General features: G+C 35.4%; 1 protein-coding gene across 4 annotated transcripts in view; it reads left to right on the forward strand.

The window, feature by feature from the left end:
- Positions 1-18,010, forward strand: part of LOC150102608 (signal-induced proliferation-associated 1-like protein 2) — a 485,410-nt gene that overhangs the window by 160,370 nt on the left and 307,030 nt on the right. For all 4 annotated transcript variants that reach the window (XM_090398858.1, XM_090398862.1, XM_090398859.1 and 1 more), the window contains one exon: positions 3,386-3,484. In XM_090398858.1, coding sequence (XP_090254984.1) covers positions 3,386-3,484 — 99 coding nt within the window. The remainder of the gene's footprint in view (positions 1-3,385; positions 3,485-18,010) is intronic.

The raw sequence follows: 18,010 nt of genomic DNA on the forward strand, positions 1-18,010 counted from the left end.
TCTATCTACATGTATGTTCTTTTGTATACTCTTGTCTTCAGTCTGCATGACACAGTTGGACAATTTGGAGATCTCTATTCTTCTCTAGTGCCATATACATGTAGACATCTTTACACAAGTGGGTCCGAACTGGACGAATACAAAGTCGAAATTGTTCTCTCTTCGTCAACATTTCCATGACAAAGCCCATCCCAGTCATTAACATAGTTATATAACATTGTGGCTCTTACACTTACATTCTCACCATTCCTCACTTTATAATTTGGTTTCCCTGACTCTGTGTTAGGTCTCATACCAGTTATTAGCTTTTCTAGACTCCTAATACCCAAGGCATTCAGGTGTAGGCTGTCCCTCTTATACAAATTTAATCTTCCCTCAAACTCGCTCCACACATCCAAAAACTCGTATCCATTCCTTCTATGCAGTCTGCACATTGAATCATTTGTCATCATAGCTCTTCTTCTTAATTGATTTTTGTTATATCGAGATGAAATACTGATGATTTTCACTTTCTCAATCTTCACTCTTGCCTCTTCCAACAATCCTTTCATGTCCTCTCTCATACTGAATTTATTGCTAGTTAAGTTGTTAGTACCTACTACAATTACGATTTTGTTTACTTTTCTTTGTTTACGTGTCTTTGAACTTGTTGGTCGCGGTTATTAATTTAGATGTATTTGTCAGTGTACCACAAGTCACTTATACTAGGCGTGAAAAGTTTGTTCTGTCCTTTGTTTTATTTATGGGTCCAAAATGATATCACTTGACGATATTTTTAGAATCGATGTTGCATTCTTCTGCTAATCTGTTGATGTCTTCTTTTAATGATTTTTTGTCGGAAAGTTCAAATAATGGCATTAAATTTTTTTGTTTTTGGCCTCCATCTAGTCATGTACCGTTGATGCGATTAGGTCGCAGTGTTCATTTGCAGGCAAGGGTGAACTTGTGTTGCGATGCTGATCGTCAGTTAGTTTGAGCTTAGCTTCCACTGCTCGTATTTTGGAGGAAAAGGTTTCGTTTATAGTATTGATGTGCTGTTCAAGGTTTTAGACTTGTTTAGACCAAAGTTCAGGAGTTGTTTTACAGAAGGGATGCACAATGAACAGGAAAAGGCTGGTTGAGGTCTATAAATAGCTTGTGCGGCAATTCTTGTATTTTTGCACAGGATGTGTGCAGCCATTGGCAACAGAACTTGCAGAATATACTCCCTCCCCCCTTTTTTTTTTTATTGGTGTCATCAGTTTTACAGCTGTGGCATTTTGTGGGTTTGACGGCGCTGTGCTGGTGAGACATGGGGGTTCTTGTTCATCATTGGCTTTTGTTGCTGCCATTTTTGCTTTGTACGGTAGGCATAGCAGGCGCTTAATATGGCTGATTTTTACTGAAAGATAGCCGATTTAATGCATTATAAGGATTTTCAGGTTGTGCAGAAGTGATTGGCTCCATAATACCTGATGTTAAGATTTCCATTTAATGATTATTTATCATTAAATGATTATTTATTATTCTTATAATTGTTTTTCAATGAAAAACAATTATAATAATGATAAAATGTGGGAGCTCAAGTTAGAATAGCTTATTCAGAGACGCCACATGGTGGACTGATGTATCTTAATTTTAAGAAATTCAGAAGAGTGTTCTGGATAAACAGTAGTAGTTTATTCATGGAATGGGGAGTGAGGTAAAGTTATGCATTATATCATTGTCTGTACTTTAATTCATGAATGATAAGATTATTATTACATGATACCTCCAATAAAATGAGTTTAATCCTTTATCCAAGTGTGAGCAAACAAAGTTTGTGCCTGAAAGTATCTGGGGTAAGATGGTACAACACCAGGGCAACTTGTTGCAAAGGTGGAGCAAGCTACCAACACTCCTATCTCAGTATCTCCTATAACGCAAAACACATCTCCTTGCGGATATGTCTAATGTTATGCATTAAGGGAATTGCCACAACCCAGACTAGTTTCGACCTTTATTGAGGTCTCTTCAGTGGGAGCCAGGCCCAAGTGGAGATACCAGGCAGAGCATTAGCAGGTAATCACTACATAGCAGGTAATCCTTTATCCAAGTGTGAGCAAACAAAGTTTGCGCCTGAAAGTATCTTCAGGACTGGGATAAGGTGGTACAACACTAGAGCACTCTTTGCAAAGGTGGAGCAAGCTACCAACACTCCTATCTCAGTATCTTCCATAATGCAAAACACATCTCCTTGCAGATATGTATAATGTTATGCATTAAGGGAAGGGCCACTACCCAGACTAGTTTCGACCTTTATTGAGGTCTCTTCAGTGGGAGCCAGGCCCAAGTGAAGATACCAGGCAGAGCATTAGCAGGTAATTACTACCTATAGGAGTTGCCAAATGGTGTGCCACCCTTTTTTAATAAATTACTCTGGATTTAGAGAAAGATGTTGAAAGTTTATTTTTCACTTGGTTAGAGTATAATAAAATTAGTTTAATCCTTTATCCAAGTGTGAGCAAACAAAGTTTGCACCTGAAAGTATCTTCAGGACTGGGGTAAGGTGGTACAACACCAGGGCTTTCACTTGGTTAGAGTATAATAAAATTAGTTTAATCCTTTATCCAAGTGTGAGCAAACAAAGTTTGCGCCTGAAAGTATCTTCAGGACTGGGGTAAGGTGGTACAACACCAGGGCAACTCGTTGCAAAGGTGGAGCAAGCTACCAAAACTCCTATCTCAGTATCTCCTATAATGCAAAACACATCTCCTTGCGGATATGTCTAATGTTATGCATTAAGAGAAGGGCCACTACCCAGACTAGTTTCAACCTTTATTGAGGTCTCTTCAGTGGGAGCCGGGCCCAAGTGGGCCTGGCTCCCACTGATGTGGGGTAAGGTGTACCACCTTACCCCACTCCTGAAGATACTTTCAGGCGCAAACTTTGTTTGCTCACACTTGGATAAAGGATTAAACTAATTTTATTATACTCTAAGTGAAAAATAAACTTTCAGCATGATACCTCCAAGGAGTTTAAGGACTCATCACTAGAGGGCACGTCATACAAACCACATTTCCACTGCTTACGCTTTCATCTACATACAATGGCAATTATCTCCCCCCCCCACCACCACCATGCACGCACAGTTGCACACATTTCATATTCAGCTAGACCTCATTATTGCAGGCTTGTAGGAACTGCAAAATACTTTGCTGTAATAGATAATTTGCTATAATAAATTTCTTTTAGCATAGCATCATTTTTTTTAGCATTATGTTCTAGTGAGTGGGTGTTATTATGACATTTTCTATAGTTAGAATTGACTGTGCAGTCATTTTTATCATATAACTCCTTGAGATTGAATCCCCTGTAATTATGGTAAATTTATTTTATGATAAAATAATTTTTACTGTTTCTGCAGAGCATTCAGGACCAGCTTTTGAAGAATTTCTCGAAATGATAGGTCAGAGAGTAAGACTGAAAGGCTTTGATAAATACAGAGCTGGCCTGGATAATAAAAGTAAGTTTTTCAAAATTGAATTATTTTTTATGCAATATATGCATTTAGTATGAGAAAATTGCTTATTTATGTCCTTTCATAAATAAGTTAGTCTATAATAGTATTCAGTATGAATTTTTTTTCCCCCTTTTAGTAATACCATAAATGAGAAATTATCTAACCTGTGGCATATAAATAACATTGATGGACCAAAAATTAAGAAAGAAAAATTTTCCAACTGCATTTCCTAAAGAATATAATTTTTAGTTTTTCAAATCTAATAATGTCTGTTCCAAAAAGACAGGAGTAGAAGAAATGAACAAAGCTACAAAATTTAAGTTGTGTTGGACTTTTGAATAGCCATTGCATATGTCTTAATAGATTTCATGAATGTGAATTATCAATTCTTTTACCTGATGACTATGAAAATATTTGTAGAAAAAGCAGCTGGCAAAGACAATGTCTCTTTGAAAGAAAGTGGAGTGGTGTGAGATGGATCATTAATCAACCAATATGTTGTCTTTTATACAGAGTCAAGTAGGGACCTCTTAGAATTGCAACATCAAATGTGAGAACACATTACAGATTGTTTTGATTTTTTACATGAGATGTGGAGCACTTTTGACTTGGTGTTATTGAAGGTAACTTTCTTCTCGCGTGCCCACTCTGCAATTTTAAAGAGTTCTTCATTGGATGTTACTTCTAAGCCATCACATCTCCGAATCATTATTATCGCATCATTAAAAAAGCTATGACTTTTGTTTCAGTTGTGAAAGGAAGCCTTGTCCTCAGCAGGAGCCTTGCAGGCAGCCTCATTTGACTTCTTTCTTTACAGCTGTGGTTTTTAATGTCATGGTCGCTCTTCTGTCTGTAAAATAATTTTTTTTGTAAGATAGAGTAAGTTTTATGGACATTTTAAATCTATTAAAGGCTCCTTGTACATAGTCAGATCAGTAGTACGTCTTTTTTTTTTTTTTGCTGTAGACTGTCTTCTGTGAACTCTTTAACCTCTATAATTTTGTCTATTGTGCTTGATTGAGGTCTAAATGCTTATTGATTGCTACTTAATCGGTTTCTTGAGTATAGACATAGTGCATTATTCAGTTTATCAGAAGTTTTTCTAGCACCTTACCAGCAATGTTTGAGACTGATTTGGCTGTATTTGCTACGTCGGATATTTTTTTCCTGGTTTGATTATGGGTATAATTTTAAGAGCATTTCCATACTAAAGGAAATCATCCTCTTTTTAGGCATTCGTTGTAAACTGTTGTTATGAATTCGGGAAATTCAACACTCTTGGTATATCGCTGGCTATTCCGTCCTCTTCAGAAGTTTTTCTTGGATCTATTGATCTTAATACTGATTCGATTTCATTAGTTGTAAATAGGTCATCGTTAGGAGTATCTGTCTGTTTTCATTCTTTGTCTGTAAGTTTTGTGGATTTCTTCATCTGTTGATTCATCGTCATCAGGAATAAACTTGTTTATCATGATAGTAGAAACTGCAGGTAAGTTTATAGTGTAGGTGAGGTCTGTTTTCTTGATAGGTGATAATATAGGTGTTGTCTTATTCTTGCTTGCTACTAATTTATATATGCAATTCCAAGGATTTGATACGGTTGCAACAGTACAGAATTTTTTCCATAATTTGTGTTTTTCCATGTTTTTGTGTTTGTAATTTTGAACTGATAGCTGTATTTGGCTTTATAATAATTCTGACTTCCACTTTCTCTTAAATCTTGGTTATTGTATGTTCTTTGATATAGTCGTCTGAGTGCTTTAACACATTTTCTTAGGACTGTTAGTTCATCGTTCCACCAAGGTACTGATTTTCTTCCATTGATGTTTAGCTTCTTGGTTTGTTTAAGTGTTTGGTCGCTGAACTTTTTCAGACCTGATGAAAGTACAGAAGCAAGGAATTATATATCGACTTGTACTGATACCCAGATAGCTAGGTTCTTGTCTAAGCTGAGCTGTTGTTCATTGATCCCATTTAAATGATGTTTTGAGATTAGGCATGAAAATTCTCTTTTTAATGCTTTTAGAATATCTCTAGATTGGTTTTATTAGTGAAGTACTTGATGTTAATGCGATGGTTTGTGTTGTGTATTCCATTTAAGAGTGTGTGCACGTGTGTAGTAAGTTAAGACATTATTGACCTTATATAGTATCTTACATTGACACTAGCTACTCAGGTAGTGAATTTTAGAATTGTTTGTTGTTGTTTAATTGCCTTTCTGTAATCCTGGACTGGCAATGCTTATGACACTAAGGCAGAAATTCTTAGGCGAAAACTCGTAAAGTTTTTTGTGAGTTTTTTCTCAGTTTATGTTTATTATGCTAATTCACTGTATTTGATTATTGTAATAAATCAATGGAAAAGAAGAGAAGCTCTTGTGATGAAAACAGCAAGTTTTGGGCCTTGCATAATCACTGTGCTCACCAATTATGATTTTGGTTATATTATAGCATTGTAATTTTTTTTTTTCCCCCATGAGTATTACCAAGATTTCAAAATACAGAAATTATATGGCATCTGTAAATGGGAAGTTACATAAAGCAATATATAAATTATGTTGTTGGTTAGTAGTTATTGTTGAAAGTTGTACAGCAATGGTTAGTAGTTATTGTTGAAAGTTGTACAATATTGTTTGTAGTTATTGTTGAAAGTGAATAATTGGGGTTAACAGAGGTGAGTGTACTGGTTCATACCAGTACACTCACCTCTGTTAACCACAATTATTCACTGTTATGCAAGCAAAAAATTTAGTCCTCCCATCATTATTACATACACTCTTTTATGTAACTTCCTGGAGTGTTATCCCTAGTTCTTTCTTTTCGTGTACTAAAAAAAAAAAATCTTTGAGATCTCTTTCCCTATAAAATCCCATTAGTAACTCATGTTTATCTCACATCCCTACTTTATTGCCTCTTACCCAAATTTTGTAACTGATATACATAAAAATATACATATCAAATTACATAAAAAAATATGTAATTTGATGTATATGTACAATGGCTCTTATAATGAACATTTGCCGTTTGCTGCTACACGTTTAATATATCTCCAAATGTTCCAGTTGATTACTCAACTGTAGTAATCAACTGGAACATTTGGAGATATATTAAACGTACAGCAGCAAATGGCAGTTTACTACAGTTGATTACTCAACTGTAGTAAACTCACCTGTTTGAATAGCTTGGGAAACGACACCTTCAAATTGTGGAGATATCTAGAGGAACCTAGAATAAGGCTTTCCCGCAGTGTATGTGTGCGTGCACACTAAAGTGGTACAGTGTCAGAAATGAATTTTGTTATCACACTATTAGTGCTCTTGGTTGTCACAAGAGCGCTAATAGTGTGAATTGATTTCATTAAAAATTGATTTGATTGACCTACTGATTTATTTTTTTAAAGTGAAATTTTGACATAATGCATACAGATAAACAAAATTATTGATGGGAAAAAGATGCCAGAACTTTGCAACATGAAATATTGATTTCTTAAAATTGGTATGTTAGGCTTATTACATCAAACAAAGGAAACAATGCATAAAACATATTGCTTCTATCTTCTTACATTTAGTGAAGTAAGAGGATGTCAGTTTCCTGGTGAAAGAAGAATAAACATATTTCTTAATCATATATGAGTGAATGACAGTTCATGTTTCAAAAAAAAAAAAAAGCATTTTATAATAATTTTAAGAAACTAATATTTCATACTCCAGATTATGTACAATTCAGGAGCCTAAACTATGACTTTTTTTTTTTCTTCTTCTCGTAATTTCATTTTTCTGTATGCATTATTTATTCTTATTAATAGATCATATTCGTGAGCATGTGAGATGGATTTTTAAGAAATGCAAAAACATGCTACTTGTAATTTTCCAGAAATGACAGCACTATTATTCAGTTTTGCACTAAAAGTGCAAAAAAGAAAAGAGATAATTTCCAACATTGTTTTCCTACTTGGCATCAAGCGATATTTATTTATTAAATAATATATATCCTATTTCAAAATCAGTTACAAGGTCTGTAAGCAAAAGGCCTTTTTAAGGATCTTTTGCTAAAAGGACTATTTGCTTAATTGCAAAGGAAAAAGTTTATGAGAATGATTATTATAAATATACCTACTCTTAAATTTTGACAATAAATTATTTCATCTGAATTATTTCTGGTAAATATGTAAAACTGTTTCTGGTAAATAAGTAAAAGAAAATGGAAAATGCTTTGAAAGTGAAAGGGATGCATTTAGAAAGTAGATAGTAAAATGTAGATCGAAAAGTCTCAAAAATTTGTCAAATTAAATTTGTTTTGGTATATGAAACATGTCAAAAATTATATTAATATTAATGATGCCACAGATATTGATTACATTGATACATATTATTCCTTTTATGTATTTTCTATATGTTTACACCAACATTATTGCATTGTCTTTTTTTTTTTCCATGCTGTGAGTGGTATAAATTCATGTCAAAGTTTTACTAACCAAGAACAACTGGCTGTGTGCGTGTGAGAGAGAGAGATGTACACACACACACACACACACACACACACACACACACACACACACACACACACATATATATTTTTTGACACTTAGATTAAATCTATAGTATTATCATCTTTTACAGTTGACATAAGCAGGTGCATAGAAGTATTTGCAGTTGACATAAGTCGCATCACTGTTTTTCAAGTTTTTAAGGAGAGTATATGATTTAGACACAAAGTAGTGTCTTTGAAATGGAATATTGGCTGATTTTATTTTTGAACAAGAACTATCATTCTAAAACCAGAAGAGTAACACATTTAACATCAAAAGTGTAAATGAAATAAAAAAAAAATTAAATCAGTCTTCATGCTTTGAACAGTTCAAATATCACCATCGTCAAATTCCTGATATATACCCTCAATGGGTGTACAGAATATGATAGTACTACATGAAAAATTTACATCATTACTAACTTCCTATCTACCATTTTCCTCCAAATCAGTCTGTTAAATGTCAAGACTCCGATATAATCGGTTCTTATATTTCTGTCTTCTAAGGCACTTTTTACTGTATCAATCCACCTATATCTTGGTCTTCCTCTGGGTCTTTTTTCTGTCAATCTGGTAGAGAACACTTGTTTTCTAATAAGTGACCATACCACCTGAGATTAGCTCTGCTAATGCATTCCTGGATGCTGACAATGTCAAGTTCTTTCCTGATATCCTCATTTTTAATATGATATTGCCATTGATGCCATCTGTTTATGCCCCTAATCTTTCTCAGGACTCATATCTGCAGTATCTAGTACTTCCTTCATTTCTAACTGCTGACTAACAACTCAAATAAAGACTAAGTATTTCTTGATATAATGCCCCATTAACACCATATAATTGTAGGTGTTTGGAATAGCTTCTCTCTTGGCACCTTGTCATATGCCTTTTCCATATCTGCAAAACTTAAATATATATCTTTGTTATATTCCCATGATTTCTCATCTATCTGTTGTAAAGTGAAAATCTGATCCTGACAGCTTCTATTTGGCCTGAATCTAGCTTGTTCTTCACCAAGCTTCTCCTCCACAATCCTTCTCAACTGTTTCTCAAATATACTTGCATATATCTCAAATATACTTGCATACCAGCTCGTGTTGTACGTGAAGCGGCCAAAGAATTGTCAGTGCCCTTGACCATTTTGTTTAATTTGAGCCTCAGGACTGGGTCAGTCCCAAGGGGGTGGAAAGAGGGGAAAATAGTTCCACTGCACAAAGGTGGTTCCAAGGCTGCTGTTGAAAATTACCGGCCAATCAGCATAACAGGAATCATTATCAAGGTCTTAGAGAAAATAGTCAAGAGGAAAATACAAGATTGGATAGAAGAAAATGGGATACTGTATCGGGGACAGCATGGTTTTGTGAAGGGTAGGTCATGCCTCAGTAACTTGCTCATGTATCATAACACAGTGACGGCTGAACTGGATAAGGGTAATGGGTTTACAGTGATTCTACTGGACCTTGCTAAGGCCTTTGACAGGATACCACATGGAATTCTAATCAGTAAATTGCAGCATATGGGAATGGACATAGGGTTGGTGAGATGGATAGGAGGGTGGTTGACGGAGAGATATCAGAGAGTGGTTTACTCAGGAGTAGAGTCCACAAGACGGCCTGTGACTAGTGGTGTGCCACAAGGATCTGTTCTTGGACCACTGCTGTTTAATTTGTTCATAAATGATATAGGAAAGGATCTGAGAGGAACAGTTCATTTGTTTGCGGTTGATGCGAAGTTGGGTAGGGCAATAGTGAATGCAGATGACGTCAAAATTTTGCAGGATGATTTGGATAGATTGGAGGTCTGGGCTAGGGAGAATGGATGTCAATTTAATGTGGCAAAATGTAAGGTTATGCATTTTGGGGTGAAAAGATTGGAGACAGTTTACTGCATTGGTGGAACCGTGCTCCAGGAAATTGACGAGGCACGAGATTTGGGAGTGTTGGTGGATAAGGAATTGAAATTTAGGGGACACATTGCAAAAGTGGCCAAATCAGCTCATCAAATCACTTGGTTGCTGAAGAATACGTTGACAAGCAGGTTATTGTTCCTCTGTATCGAGCCTTGATAAGACCCCATCTCAACTACTGTGCTTAGATTTGGTCACCTAGGTTTCTTCTTGATGGGGAGGAGGTGGAGATTATCCAGAGGCGAGTGACTAAGATGATAGCAGGGCTGTGGAATGAACCGTATGAGAACAGGTTGAGGATTTGTGGGTTGCAAAAATTGGTTGATAGGCGGAGGAGGGGAGATATGATTGAGACATTCAAATTACTGAAGGGTTTCTATAAAATTAATTCAGAAGATATTTTTGAAAACAGGGCTGGTTGTGGGAGGACTAGGGGACATCCATGGAAACTGGGCAAAAGTGTGGTTAGTAAAGGTGTTAGAGCTGGGTTCTTTACTTTTAGAGTGGTGAATGAGTGGAATGCGCTCCCTGAGTCTGTGGTGGATGCTGTGACAGTGAATGAGTTTAAGGCGAGGTATGATAGATACTGTATGAATGTCGAATAGTTGTGATGAATACGATTTGAGGCCTCCCTCGATGAGTTTAATGACTCCCTGGAGTTGCCCGTAAAATAATAGTAATATCTTACCAGGAACACTCAGTAATGAAATGCCTTTGTAATTCTCACATTCAGTTTTATTTCCCTTTTTATATATGGGTACTATTAGAGCTCTACTCCAATCATCTGGAATTCGTCCCTCTTTCCAGGCTTTCTGAACTATGCAATGCAGCCACTATATGACTTTTATGCCTCCAATCTTGAGCATTTCTGGTCGAATAATATCTACTCCTGCTACCTTTCAACATCTCAGGCTTTTGATGGCTTTTTCTACTTCAAGTACGGATATGTATTCATGACTGCATGTCTGGTCAGTGTTTTTATTTTCATTGTTTCATTTTGCAGTTTTTCAGAGTAATCACTCCGTATTTCAAGGATATCTTTTTTTCCTGTTTTTCATGTCACTTTTATCATCTCTAATTCCTTTTACAGCACTCTTTCTTCCATTTCTGAGTTTCTTCAACAACCTCCAGAATATCTTGCCACCTTCTTGATATTTATTTTCTATATTCTTGCCAAAGTCCTCCCATGATTTTTGTTTAACTAGTTTTACACACTGTTTAGCCTTCTTACATTTGTCTCTGTATTCTCTAAGAGGACAAGTTGACTTATTTGAGAGGAACTTTTGATATGCTTTCTTCTTTTCCTTCACTGCTTCTTTAACTTCCTGTGTTCTCATGGAGTTCTGATTTTTCTATTCTTGCGCACAACCTCACCACATGCCTCTCTGAATGAATCAATGAATGTTTTCTTCAGGACTTGCCACCAAATCTCGAAGGTTTGTTCCTGCTCTCAAACTCTTTCATTTTTCTTGAATAATATTCGTGTACTTTAGTCTACAGTTCATGAGAGCTTCTCAACTTTTATTCTCTTTAAAACTTTCTTACATGTTATTATTTTCAATATGAAATTCAATTTTATCCTGCTTAAGACTAAAGTGATCACTTCAAATTTCAAATCCTCTGTAAACTCTGCTGTCCTGCACCAGTGGGAAAACATCAATATCAACAATAACAGAGTCAATGAGACTTTTCTTATTCCTTGCCTCTTCTCTCCATGTGAATTTGTGCACATTTTTATATTGGAACATTGTGTTAGTAATAACCAGTCCATGCCCTGAGCAGAAATCCAACAGGTATTTGCTATTATTATAGTTCGCCCACCGATTAGAGGTCCCTCGACACTTCTGCGCGTGTCAGAAAAAGAAGAATCCATTCCGATAATAGGGTAATCAATCTGTCTTCTGGGATGTGTTTGTTTATTATTACAGGGCGGAAAATTTAGCTTTTCTTTTACGAATATTGTAGTTTTTAAAGTGTAACTATTTTGCTTGTATAACAGTTGGAAAAATGTACGTAGAGTATTAACAAGATTAAAAAAGGTATAGCATAAAACAAAAATTTAACTAAGTTTATTTTTAAGAAAGTTTTCTATAAAATAAAAATAATTATACAGAAAAACAAATTTTTTCAAATGAACTTAGATATTCCAAACTTACAGTTGAGAGAACTGAGACACTTTAATGTCCTAAACCGATTAATTATTTATGACTTGTTGTGACTCTTTTAACAAATCCCTCAAAAAAAAGGTTGGAAAAAAATACCATTATCAAAGTGAAAGTGATGGCGATTCGGGTGTCCGAATCGCCATCACTTTCACTTAAACTGATCACCAAAGGTTCGCATAATTCTTCGATAATTCTGTCTCTGTCCCAATACATATTTTCCAATGAGGTGACATGAAAGCAATATTTTCCCCAGTTTTAAACTGCAATACTTTCAATCACCTGTTCTGAAAGCTTAAAAACTTTCGACATGTCAATATCTCCAGTTACGTTGCAATGGCGAATGAAACTTTTCACTTCTGCCCAAATATACTCAATAGTATTAATATCGCAATGATATGGTGGTAGCCTTAAAGATAGAAATCTGTGCTCTTTGAGCATCGTGTCGAATTTAAATAGTTTAGTTGTGGGCGAGTTTCTTTTGACCAAATTAAGCAATTCAATTTTTCACATATCTGGGGAATGAGAAATGTTATTTGCAGAGAGCCAATCCATAAGAACTTGTTTCTTATTAGACCAATTTGGAACTTTGTTTGATCGAATAGAGTGATATGAAGCGTTATCAATTATAACAACATCATTTTTAGGAAAGTTTGGAATCGGTTTTTCTTCTGCCCACTTTTCGAAGATCGTAGAATTCATTTGCCTATGGTAATTGGCTTTGTATAGTAAGTTTGAATTCGGTAAAAAACCCATTTCTCCACCCGCACACAAAATTATTATGCGCCGCGAGGCATTTTCGGTTTGTAGCACTCCACATTCTTCTTTAGACTGCCAACATTTTCCATAATTTAAATTACTATCAATCCAAGTTTCATCTAGATACACAATCGGTTTTTTTTCCTCTCTGAAACGTCTTATTGCACTCAAATACTGCGTTCTAGATAAAACAATGTCACTTCGCTCATTCACGTAAAATTCGTGAATAGTTCTTATAACGTCTACATCAAAATCATTCAAAGCTACGGTTTCGATGGTTTTCTTTACTCTGGCGCTTTTTTTTAGGAGATTTAAATTTTGGCTTACCTTCACCTTTTGATTCTCTACGAATTCTTTTAACAGTCGACCCCGATAAGCCCGCAATTGCACTTGCACATTTTATGACTTGAGAAAGGGGAACAAGGAGACGATTCTTTTTTGCAGAATGTCAGCACATTATTCAACATTCTTTTGCAAGAGCTACTGAAACGTTTAACAACAGACTTTGTCGAGTGTACTGGATCCATCATACAAATTAACAATAAAAAAATAATGCAAAAAAAGCGACAACAAAAATCAAGCTAGTACTAGTACAGCGGCAGACAAGAAAGCACGTGATTTCGCATGTTGGCGACCAATTCGTACATCCTTCATTTCTTTCTCCCCTTCAGCATGAATCGACTATTCTTGGCAAAATGCCAAGGTGAGATCTATAAACGGTGGGCGAACTATATTATCTTTGATCTTTTCTCAAAATATTTTTGTATGTCTGACAATCATTTCCTACTCTGCTATTTAGATCCCCAACAAAGAACAACTTTTCCTTTTTCATTGTGTCAGTTGCTTTCCGTGAAGCCTCAAAAAATTCCTCCACTTCTACCTTAGTAGAACCCTCTGTGGGATCATAGGCACATATAAGTCTCATTGTCCAGTTCCCCATTCTGATATTTGCCCACATCACTCTACTTGAGACTGCCTGCCATTCAAGAAGATTAGCCTCGTATTTAGTGTTGAATACTCCTTCTTTTTCTTGATTGTCATTGCCTGAATATAACATTTTGTATTTATTGCTCAGAAAGATCTCAACAGTTTTGTCTTTTTTTGTTTCAGTCACCCCTATTATGTCGATCTGGTACTTATCCAATTCCTCAGCTAGCTCCATTTCTTTGCCATTCAGGCTTCTTATGTTGATAGTACTAATCCTTAACTCTAGTGATATTGAGTTGGGGTGGATTTTATTATTTGTTCCACTGACTTTTTGCTATTTGCCCTGGTTCCCTGGCGAAAACAAAGGGGTTCTTTTTTAACCGGGTGATGCCCCATCCAGCATGAAATTCTGTCATGTTGTACCATCATTTGAAATTTTGGTTTAAGCCAATAAGAATACAATTTAGTCGGCTAAATCACAAATTGCCGGCCGATCCTCATCCGTTCAGTATCCAGGTAGATGTCTAACAGGGTGCACCACATGAAGGTGAGGATTGGACGTTAGGTCGGAAGCCCTGGTCGTTTCTCCGCATTCATTTGAAGGCTATGTGGAGGACTCCTCTCAGTTATATAGCTTTGACCCTAGTTCAAATATAAAGATGGAAATTAAAAGCAAATCATGTTTTTTTTTTTTTTTTTAAGTTGAGTTGCAGTTATCAATTTTTTCTTAAACATCTACTTATGCAAAACAAATCTCAACCGATATCCAGGACAGTACCTCTGGTAGCAGTGTGCCGCTAGTAGAACTAGGTAGCTTTGAAATTGTAATTCAGTAAAATGAGGTACTTGTTAATTGAAGTTTATATTATGTGTTCCATGTATACACTTTCATGAAAACAAGCAAGCCTACATTCAGATTTTTGTCAAGTCCTACAATAGCATATACATATCCATTTTTGATGTAATGCCTTTGTGCATAGATTCTGCAATTGATAAATGTTCTTGAAAGTTGTGACACGTAAACCTATTCCTTGACAGAGGATGTATTCTGGATTAAGGTCAGGAAGAGAGAGAGATGTTGTGTGAAATCTTGATCTCTCAGTTCTGTAGCATATTCGAATAGATGATCTGTTAATGGTACTCTCTTGAACCTACCATTGATCCTTCATCATTTATACTCTGTCACTCCTCAAAAAAAATAAAATAATCTATGTAAGATTACTTTTAATAGTATTTAGCTACTTCATAAGGTATTGCAGCTATAACAAATTCTCTGATTATGTATAGAACACATTTACTTTTAGGAAAAAATGAAATTTTTGAGTCCAGAGTTTTTTGAACTTTTCAGGGTTTTTTTCTCCCGGAAACTGGGTTTTTCATCCCGCATATAGACAAATCTTTCTGAACACCCACAATTTACAGACAAAAAATAGTTGTGGTGGTGGTGGACAGTAGATGGCATTTATTGAGATGATTGGTAGTAGAGGTTCGGTGTAGTGATGGAGACAGTTGTGTAGCAGGTGTCCTCCCGTGATGAGTTTTCGGACTCCTTGGAGGTGTCACGAAAAATAATAATAATAAATAATAATTTTTTCAGACCAAAAAAAAATAAAAATAAAGTTGATTCATTACTAAACAATAATTTAGCTATAAGTTGGTGTTTAATGATGAATCAACTTTTATTTTTTTGTGGGTTCTTAAACATAAGCGCTTTATCATCAGCTGTCATTGTGAATGGAATTCCCACCTTGTACTTTGTATGAGTAGTGGGTGGAAATTCAATCTCTCTTTGATTCAGTCTACATTTGATTCAGCATATTTTGGCTGGTGCCTTGTCCTACTTGTCTTCCTCAATTTGTATTACAGCTCCTCCTTAATTTGATTCTTAGGTGGATTCTTTTCAAATCACGTTTGGTATAATCATGGCATGATTTCTCACTTGTCCCTGCCATATTGCGTTTTATTGGTTACTAGAACTTTAGAGATATGTATGTATGTAAATTGTCATATGCTACATAAATCTGATACCATTTCTGTATAAGAATACACCGTTTTACTACTTGTACGTTGAAAATAAACTTTTATATTGATTTTTTCCCACTGATGAGACCTCAGTAACAGTCGAAACTGGTCTGAGCAGCAATCCTTCCCATAATGTTTTTGCATTATGGGATACCGAGATAATTGATATGAAGTCAAAAAATGCCTCTGTATACAAGTAGACTTGTCATAAAGATAATTCACATGCAAACTTTGTTTACTTAAGCTTGAATAAAGAAGTAAAAGATAATTTTTCAAGTATAATATTTTTTTATTTGTATCAATACAAATAACTTTTGTATTGATTTTTTCCCACTGATGAGACCTCAGTAACAGTCGAAACTGGTCTGAGCAGCAATCCTTCCCATGGGATACTGAGATAATTGATATGAAGTCAAAAAAAAGCCTCTATATACAAGTAGACTTGTCATAAAGATAATTCACATGCAAACTTTGTTTAATTAAGCTTGAATAAAGGAGTAAAAGATAATTTTTTATCAAGTATAATATACTTTGTAAAAAAAGTTGGGTACAATATACTTTGTTAAATATAACATACTCTGTATATGTTATAACAAGCATATATGACAGTATACATCAAAACAGACTGTGAGATCCAATGGAGCTTTTTAGAATACACAAAAGTTTATAATTGTGATATAATTTTGTAATCACCACACCCTCTGCAAGTTACATTTCCTCCAGAAACATTCACCAAATTTCAGTATAAAATCTGGACTCTGCCAAGGAGATACTTTCTCCCCAAACTTGTTCAGTCTAGCAGTGGCAAAAGTCAGAGTCCTAAATGAACAAAGAAAGATGGAAATGAATGGTAACATCTTGTTAGCTTATGCTGATGACAGTGTTATTAATATTGAGGACTAATTAGGATCTCATGCAAACTACATCTAATTTAATCAAGACCTTGGGATCTTGACATAAACCAGGAAAAGACATTTCAAGCACCCACAAGACCAATCCAGCTTGCTTGGTTGATGATAATTATATCTTCAAGCAAGTAGATAATTTTAACTTTGTGGGGATCAGCATTGCTAAAATGGCATATATATATATATAGAGAGAGAGAGAGAGAGAGCCAGATTTGGATGTTTTGTGCTCTAGAATATTATCAGGAAAATCCAAAGAAAACTTATTCAAGCTCTATCTATGACCGATATTAACCTATGGTTGTGAAACATGATCAACCAAGGGAAATAATAGGAAACTCATCATATTTGAGATAAAAGTAGTGATAAAAATTTTTGTATGCGTTCAAAACACTGGACTGTATGAACAAGAATGTTATGAGTAACTATGGAATCTTTTTTTAAAGACTCATCCTATCATTTATAAGACGTAAGAGAATTGAGTGGTTTGGATTACATTTGGAGAACAGAGTTCACGCAGTTATCTTAGTAGCTTTGCTCTTTGCAACCATATGCCTGGGGAAGGAGTGTCCTAGGTTCGATTCCCGTCGATGACGTGAGGAGCATGAGGATCTTCCTCAGCCATAGCCAAGTTAGCTGGTCTTGGGCATGGACAGCAGGGTTTAACACCAGCTTATCTGGAGTTTTTCATCCTGCAAGCAGGCAAAACGATCCTGTGAGCATATACACGAATTACATTCAGGAATACTGACCCAGCCATAGGCCTGATTCATCAGCTATGCCAGTTCTGGAGCCCGGATAAAATTTGGGGGAGGGACTGAGATGATGCCATATATTCCCGTAAAGGGAACTCATGGGAACTGTATCATCATCATATGATAATTAATTTTGGAGAACAAATGATCAGCTAATCAAACAATTTCTTATGAATAAAAGTGAGATGAAAAGACCCACAGGATGAGACTCTGAACATGATGGATGTGTAATGAAAGAATTACGGCAGCTGGATGAACATTTCACATCACCTGCAGCTTATGACCGAGACTATTGAGAACCTTGTGATGGCAGTATTGGTTGTAAATGGTCCATTAAGCTGCTGAAGAAGAAGGTAATATATTTTATAACCAAGTAAAAAACTATATCTGTTTCTAATTATTAACTGACTTAACCTGTTGTGATTGTTAGGTAATTTTATGTTAATGTGGTTAGCAGTTTGCTGGAAAACAAAGCCATTACATATCATTATTGCTCAGTGACATAATTAATTAGCAGTTTCTTTTTTGAGGATGCTGCTATCTTGGAATTTGTGTCGTATAATTTGT

The sequence above is a fragment of the Typopeltis vanoorti genome, chromosome 10 (assembly GCF_054136105.1).
Source record: "Typopeltis vanoorti isolate ZY-2024b chromosome 10, IOZ_Tvanoo_1.0, whole genome shotgun sequence".
Taxonomy (NCBI): domain Eukaryota; kingdom Metazoa; phylum Arthropoda; class Arachnida; order Uropygi; family Thelyphonidae; genus Typopeltis; species Typopeltis vanoorti.